The sequence below is a fragment of the Austrofundulus limnaeus genome, unplaced genomic scaffold, assembly GCF_001266775.1.
Source record: "Austrofundulus limnaeus strain Quisiro unplaced genomic scaffold, Austrofundulus_limnaeus-1.0 Scaffold183, whole genome shotgun sequence".
Classification (NCBI taxonomy): Eukaryota; Metazoa; Chordata; class Actinopteri; order Cyprinodontiformes; family Rivulidae; genus Austrofundulus; species Austrofundulus limnaeus.
Window position 1 is genome coordinate 227,171 of NW_013952585.1, and position 7,893 is coordinate 235,063.

Below are 7,893 nucleotides of genomic sequence, written 5' to 3' on the forward strand. Positions count from 1 at the left end.
TTTTTTGTGTTAGGCACTATTTTTTTATGATGTAAAAGAATTATACAGGCTATTATTTGCATGTTTAGGGAAAAAGTAGATGTAAATGGGTTCTTCCATATTCATTGCCACTGCTAGTACAATTTTTTTATGAATTTGTGTATAATTTTGCTTTATGTTTTTGTTTCTAAATACATATAAAGGAAAAATGTCTTCTGGATATATATTGCTATCACTTTACCCATCTGAATAACATTATGTTGATATGAATTCCCATTATAAGTATGTCATTTTATATAACAGCATATCTCACCTTTACAACAAAACTATCCGTTTGAAAATCCGATGAAAATTGACCAAGTTATGGTTATTTTAATAGTAAATGCACCATTTCCGTTCATGTTAAGAGTGGGAGTTCTGTCTGTAGCAAGATGGCCGCCGTGTGACGACGTCTGTCTCCATTGGCCAATAGCGGACACGACCTATCAAGCCTTTCTGAACCTGTGCTCCTTGCAGCGCCGGTCCATCCTGTACCACTGTCCTATGGCTATGGTTACTGTCACTTTAAGAAAGTTCAGAGTTCACGTTGCACGTGGTCAAATCAACATGGCGGCGCTGTGTGCAGGAGTTTAGTGAGATGACAGAATCGAAACTTGCGTTTTGAAGGTAAGGAAATTATTCTCTTAAATATAAAAATATTTTCTTATAAAATATAAATTATATATTTTAAATAAATATTTCTGCTGCAGATATTGTTGTTTATTCAGAATAGCAAAAAGTAACTTCATTATTTCCACCTCAGCTTTATTTATCCAAACATTGTAAAGTTTTGCAAGTCTAGTCAGACAACCTGTATATATGTCAGAGTAATTTCAGTTCTTGCATCGCATTTTCACAGGACAGACTTAAATTTTGAAAGGTTTTGGTGGATTACTTCAGCCTTCAAGATGCAGCCACTGAAAACTGACCTTAATACACAAAATTGTAAAAGTGAGTCACACACAACCACCTAAAGTTTGTTGTGGTAGGAGCTGAAACACATCCCTGCTATATATTCTGAACACAAACATATTGCACAAGATCTTTGTTTATAATTATGCCATAAGTGATTGCAGTTGCTTGTCTGTTAGTAAAAATATACTCTAAACTATTGGGCATATTTTAATTAAACTTTCAGGAAGGAACCACTATATTAATTTATGGCTAATTAACTTATGGCTTCCTGGGCCAACTCACTTTAGAAAGCAGAAACATGGCTTTTGATTCATGTCATGCTGAAATTTGGTGTAGTTGCAACTGAGTCATTTATAACAAACTCTACACAGAAATAGTCACAACTCTTATTGGTATCATCAGATTTCCAGATATTGAACTAAAATTAAACTCAGAGTCTTGTGAAATTGTAGGAGTCGTTAATTCTTTATTGACAGAAGCTGCTGTGTCAGTGTTGAAAGATTTCTGTCCTCCTCAGCGCCACTTTTCTCATGGGGTTACTCAGGGCTCGACTCACGGACCTCTCCTGTTCTGATTGTACCTGCTCCCCTTTTCTGAGAAAACATGGCATCTTTCTTCATCACTATGCGGATATTGTCTGTTGCTGTTGTCAAGATGTTTTAAGAAATCTGTTTTTCTTTTTCCAGCAGAGTGATGGCAGACGTTGATAGCAATCCTGCATCTGATGCAACGCCCTCAAAGGAGGAGGAGCCTGGTGGTCCTTCTCAAGACTCCCAGAACAACACTCCTGTAGTTGATGTTCAAGCTGTCGGCAACAGCGAGGCAGCTCCTGACAAGTATCGCTACATCAAGGATGACCTCTTCACCTCAGAAATCTTCAAAGTGGAGATCAGGAACCTGCCCAGGTTCATCGGCTTCAACGACCTAAAGAAGTTCCTGGCCAAACACGGGATCAACCCGCACAAAATCAAGCTCATCGGCAAGCAGACGTTTGCTTTTGTCACGTTTAAGAACGAGGAGGAGCGGGACAAGGCCATGAAGATGGTCCACGGCATGCAGTGGAAGGGCCAGGTGCTCAGCGTCAGGCTGGCCAAGCCCAAAGCAGACCCCATCCTGATGAAGAGGAAGCAGGAGGAGGGTGAGGGCGCAGCGGGGCAGCCGGCTTCCAAGAGAAGCGAAGGGGGCGAGGAGGCGGAAGAGGAGCCTCTCAGTGTTCAGATCGCCAATGTGGTGACTCCTCTGTGGAACGTGCCTTATGAGGAGCAGCTGAGGAGGAAGGAGCAGGAGGTGGTGGCGGTTCTGCAGAGGTTGGCCAAGTAGGTGGATATTTTATAGCAGCGATGTCAGGTTTTGACCAGTTTAGCAAGTAGTTTGTGTTTACTTTCTGTTTAATCATACCGTTTCATTTCAGAGAGATTGGCAGCACCAATAAAGCCATGTTACCGTGGTTGTTTGCACAGAAAGGAAAATTCAACAAAATGTGTTGTCCTCTTGAAGCTATTCGGCCGTCTCCAACACAGGTAAGCATCCACAGAATTTTAAAATGGAAACAGGCATTTACGTAGTTTGTAGACATGAAATAACCAAATCAAACTGGTCCTGACATCACACTGCCTGTCATCTATTAGCTGCAGTGATTACCCCCAATTTACACTACATGTGTTCCGTCTCCGCTCCGCTCCGGTCCGACCTCCGCAGCAAATACGCAACCATTCTAATCAATGAATGTGTTTACACTGGCTGCGCACGGCGCCACAGGGCGGCGGCGAGCGGACGGCGATCTGGCAAAATTAGAACAGATTCTATTTTTGCCAAACGCCAGAGCTGCTCCGGAGTCAATCTACAGAGATCACATCGCACCAACAGGAAAAGGAACAAACACAACATCCGTATTTTCAAAATAAGACACCATAAGGCGGAATAATTTGTCGGAATAATGTCGAAATCCCAGTTATATTAATAAATATATGGATATATTTCTACACAAATGCTGTCAGAATGTATCCTTCTGTTTGGGAAGCAGTTGGCAACATGTAGCATGAAGCATATGTACACACACGATACACCTGGATTTCATTTTGAAATCAGAAGTTTCAAAACGTTRGTAGCAATACAGTTTCAACATAGATATCAAAAGCTTTTATATCTATGTTTTCAGCTGTGTTTGGAGTTCGTCTTTCACAGAATTCATTAATTTTTGCTCTGACTTCTAAATTTATCACTGGATTTATTGYGCGATCTGCTTCTTGCACACACTTCCTCCTCTGTGTGTCGCACTGGAGCGGAGCTGAGTAGACGCTGTATAAATTGGGACACAAACGAACAGCTGCGAACTGCGCACCGCAGCGCAGCGGAGCCGCATATAGTGTAAATCCAGAGTTAATTACCAACAGGTAATGGGTGAGATTTTGGGGACACCCTGGAAAGTTTGGTGCTCCATCACAGTCCTGTTAATATATTAAATGTGAAAGTTTATTACATCACAAATAGTTAAACTGAACCAGTATGATTTGTTTTCAGTACAGTTTAGGTTTACAAACTTGAATAATAAACAACATATCTGCAGTCCAGTCTGTGCCCATTGGAGAGCTGAGACCAAAGTAAATATGTTTGGACACAATACAGAGTAGCACATTTCATAAATCTCAATGCAGAGTATTAACACAAATGCTTCATACCAACTTCAAAACACTGTGGTGGAGAGATGGGGATTTTGACTCGCTTTGCTGCTGCAAGATTTGAAAACCTCGCAGTCATCTACAGCAGACAGCTGATGTTTGGTATCCTTTTAATCTGTGCAAAAAAATGTCTACAAACTTCAATTAATTGAGGCAAGATAAAAAAACCTCAAAAACTGATTGGTCATAAAGAAAATGATTACTCAGTTTTGTTGGTAAAGGTGGCTCTTTTTCTTCAAATAAGACAGCAAGGATAAGACAATTTTTAATTTTTTTTTTCATGTTATCATACATAAAATACACTGTACAAAACTTTTTTGTCTACCACCCCACCCAAAGAACAGCACCCCCTCCCCTTTGTACCAAACCAAGAGGTTTGAAAAGATGATCAGTACATTTCTGTACTTATTGTACATTTTTACTACTCCTCTGAAATTGAGATTAGTGAGGGATCCATCTGCCTAATTTGAACCAAAACCATTTGTCAGACATCAAATAGCCACAGCTTCTTGTAGCATATCTTTTTATTTACCGCGGTCACACTGTGTAGAAGGTCAAACTACATTTTAAAAGTTGGAGAGAACTTGTCTTCCCATTTGAGGCCATGAGGTTTTTGTTATTTTGATTAAGGTGAAAATGCTGCAGCACAAAACCAAATACAGAGATTGTGGCATCAGGTGCTATGATTGTCTCCAATGCATTAGAAATAAATTTAATTCCAAAAATCTTCAATTTTTTTAAATGTTGTTGCACTTTAAACCTTTAAACTAAAAGATGCTGTACTTTTGTTTTACGACTGTACACTTATATYTTAGTATTTGTCTTTATAGTATTTACATCGTTTATTTCTAAGGATTGATTAGTTGTTCAGCAATAAAGGCACTTATCCAGAAACATCAAATGACTAGAGGCCTAATATTCCTTGGAGGAATGCATATCACCCGCCAYCTTTCATGACACGAATGTTAACATAAGACATCTCACAATATGTTATTGTTCAGAGTATATGATGAGGATGACTCTCAGCTACTGCCATATAAACTTTATAGCATTATCTGTTATTTTGAGTAASTTGTAGATATTTAGGTATTTAGCAAATGTTCTGTTGCAACTAACTTGAACTGTGCTTCAAAAGTCAATCAGCTGAAGACGTACAGTCATGAAAAAATATTAATGGCATCCTTTGAAAGTTAGGTTTTTTTTTACGTCTTTGGACAAAACAGTGTACTGTCACACTATAATGTTTTATACAACTTGTGCTAATTWATGTAAAGAATTTCCAACAATAAATGTATCCACAATGAAAAAGGTTTTTAGATTAGATAACCTATGAGGAATTTATTCATAACAAACTTTTCATAAGTCAGTATAAGTTATCTAAAACTTTATACTGTGACACTTATATTTAAATAATTTAAATAATGATTGAAACAACACAGAAAGATCTACTTAATTAAAGATTAATCAGTAAAAGAATGTGAGTTTCTGTTGTGTTACTTGGACAAAAACAAGGTTATGTGAATATTTCTTAATAACAGATCAATATTTAATAGGGTGTCCCAATTCTGTGACAGCTGTACATCCAATGATTACTTTCTGAACATTTAATTCAAATTCATCCATTGGTTCATGACAAGCACACACAAACAGAAACAGCAGAATGTAGTTCTTTTAACTGGTTCATGTGTAGTTTTTTCATGTGTTGTTTGACACCTTCACTGCACTAATGAATTCTTCTGATCCTGTTTGTGTTGGTGGCAGACAGAGTACAGAAACAAGTGTGAGTTCCTCATCTCCGTCGGGGCAGACGGTGAGGATAAGACCATCGGCTTTCGTTTGGGGAAGTATAAAGGAGGCTCCTGTGCTGTGGTGGGGCCAGCAGACACCTGCCATGTTTCAGCAGAGGCCAAAAGGGTGGTCAGCGAATTTCAGAAGTTTATCAGGTATAGAAAAAGCATTTTTATGGGYCGAATCRTTGATGGAGATTAAAAAGTTCGAACCCAGACAGCTACAGTAATAAATTCCTTTGTTTATTTTCCTGATGACTTTGTAAACAGGACAACACCATACTCTGTGTACAGTCCTGAGACGTACGAAGGACACTGGAAGCAGCTGACTGTTCGCACTACAAGGACCAAACAAGCTATGGCTGCTGTCTTCTTCAACCCACAGGTGAWGAGTCATCCTCACTTTACCTGCACCTGATGAACTGTGTGATCCCTTCCTGTAAATGTCATTTATTCTCTTAGAAACTTGAAGAAGAGGAGCTCGATGCCCTGAAGAGCTCTATGAAGAAGTACTTCACAGAAGGAGAGGGCAAAGAGAGTGGCGTGACCTCTTTATACTTTGTTCGAGACGGTCAGAGGTGAGTAAACACACACTGATGCTCAGCGGTTCATCCRTGGAGCTGAGCTACATTTGTGTTTCTATCTGTGAAGAAAATCTGCCAACCTGGAGGATCTGCCCTGCGAGCTTGTAGYCGGGGAGAGCTGCATTCAAGAGGAGCTTCTCGGTCTGACMTTCAGGATTTCTCCTCACTCCTTCTTCCAGGTATGAAGCAGCAGTGAGTTTTATCATCACACAGAACGGGACTGCTCCAGTGTTTTCATCATGTAAAGCTCTTTGAATTGTCCCGTCACTGAAATGTGCTGTGAGTAACTGTGTCTTACCTGGAAGGTGAATACAGGCGCTGCAGAGGTGCTGTACTCAGCTGTGGGCGAGTGGGCCCATCTGGATCAGGACAGCACAGTCCTGGATGTGTGCTGCGGGACAGGAACCATCGGCATCTCCCTGGCAAAAGTAATCCTTCCTTTCAATAAAATGTGGACAGTGTTCACAAAATATCTTTAATCAAAGTGATATTCCAAATGATTCGAGGGGTTCAGTCATTTTATTATTATTATTTGTTTGGTCATTTCTATCTCATGTTGTTGAAATATTTATTGAAGAGTAGAATGAAAGCTCTCCAAGTTCATCGCACTGAAATATTTTATTTTAATTTCCAGAGAGTAAAAAGGGTGATTGGGATCGAGATGTGCCAGGAAGCAGTGGAGGATGCCAGAGTTAACGCCAAGCTCAATGGTAGGGCACCAGACAGCGTCACACATGCAGCATGTTTAACATGACTTATGAGGCCCAAATACATCAGACGCAGGAGGGTTCGGATTATTTTCCTCTTTGTAATCTGAAGGCCTGAGTAACATCGAGTTTCACTGTGGAAAAGCTGAGGATGTGTTCTCCAACGTCCTCAATGCTGTTGTCTCACCCAACATCACCGCCATTGTAGATCCACCAAGAGCAGGCCTGCGTGAGTCCAGTACAGTCATCAAAACAAACAAAAAATCCAACCGGTTTTAAGATCTGTTGCATTAAGAGATGTTTTCTTTAACAGATTCCAAAGTGATCCTTGCCATCAGGAGAGCAGAGCATCTAAAGAGGCTTGTTTACGTTTCATGCAATGCCAAGGCAGCCATGACCAACTTCATTGAGTGAGTTTTAGTTCCTAGTTACTGAAAGTTAGTTATACTGGTATGTAGTTTWTAGTTCCTCATCGGCCATTGTCAAACTTTGTTTTTCAGCCTGTGCAGGGCTCCTTCCAACAGAGTTCACGGAGCGCCGTTTCGTCCGGTGCGAGCGATGGCCGTGGATTTATTTCCTCAGACGATGCACGTTGAAATGCTTCTGCTGCTTGAGAGAGTGGACTACGACTCCCAGCAGCTGCAGGCTCCCTCAGTGACAGGCTCTGAATAGTTAAATGTGTGCACACAAGTTAGTTAAAAAAATACCTTTTTTTATAAATTATATTTAAAAGGTTAGTTGCATATAGTTTCTCAAGTGTTCTGGCCAGATAAATCACCTTTACGTTASAAAATATTCTTGTTTTGATTCATGAACGTTACTTCTGTTCAGTGAACTCATACAAACTGTACTATGACAAATAAAGACTTACACAAACTGAAACAAGCACTTGTAAATGTTACAGACATGGTCAGATTTGTTTGTTCCCTTGTGTTAAAGAGAAGCCTGAAAGATCAGTGAAATAACCCAAAACAGTTATAAAATGACAAATTTAGTAAATAAATAAATAAATTAAAATTGTAATGGCATTTGAATTTTAGTTCACCAGTATTAAACTAATGGAACTGGCAACAAAACAAGAATAGTACCCTTAATTTTAGCACAGCTTTTTTGAGGCGATCATTACAATCAGTGGTGGACAGTAACAAAGTACTTTTACTTTATTACTGTAATTAAGTACATTTTTTGAGTATCTGTACTTTAC

General features: G+C 39.6%; 1 protein-coding gene across 2 annotated transcripts; it reads left to right on the top strand.

Moving 5' to 3' along the window:
* Positions 1-538: 538 nt before the first annotated feature.
* On the top strand, positions 539-7,571 carry trmt2a (tRNA methyltransferase 2 homolog A). Of its 2 annotated transcripts, XM_014018092.1 has the most exons (13): positions 573-645; positions 878-969; positions 1,620-2,249; positions 2,345-2,453; positions 5,373-5,554; positions 5,669-5,783; positions 5,861-5,976; positions 6,050-6,161; positions 6,288-6,410; positions 6,617-6,692; positions 6,802-6,918; positions 7,003-7,099; positions 7,190-7,571. In XM_014018092.1, exons 3-13 carry the CDS (start codon positions 1,627-1,629, stop codon positions 7,359-7,361), a joined length of 1,842 nt encoding a protein of 613 aa, XP_013873546.1. In that variant the 5' UTR covers positions 573-645; positions 878-969; positions 1,620-1,626; the 3' UTR covers positions 7,362-7,571. The 2 variants fall into 2 exon arrangements, with proteins under 2 accessions (XP_013873545.1, XP_013873546.1); XM_014018091.1 differs by lacking the exon at positions 878-969 and having other exon boundaries at positions 539-645.
* Positions 7,572-7,893: the final 322 nt, after the last annotated feature.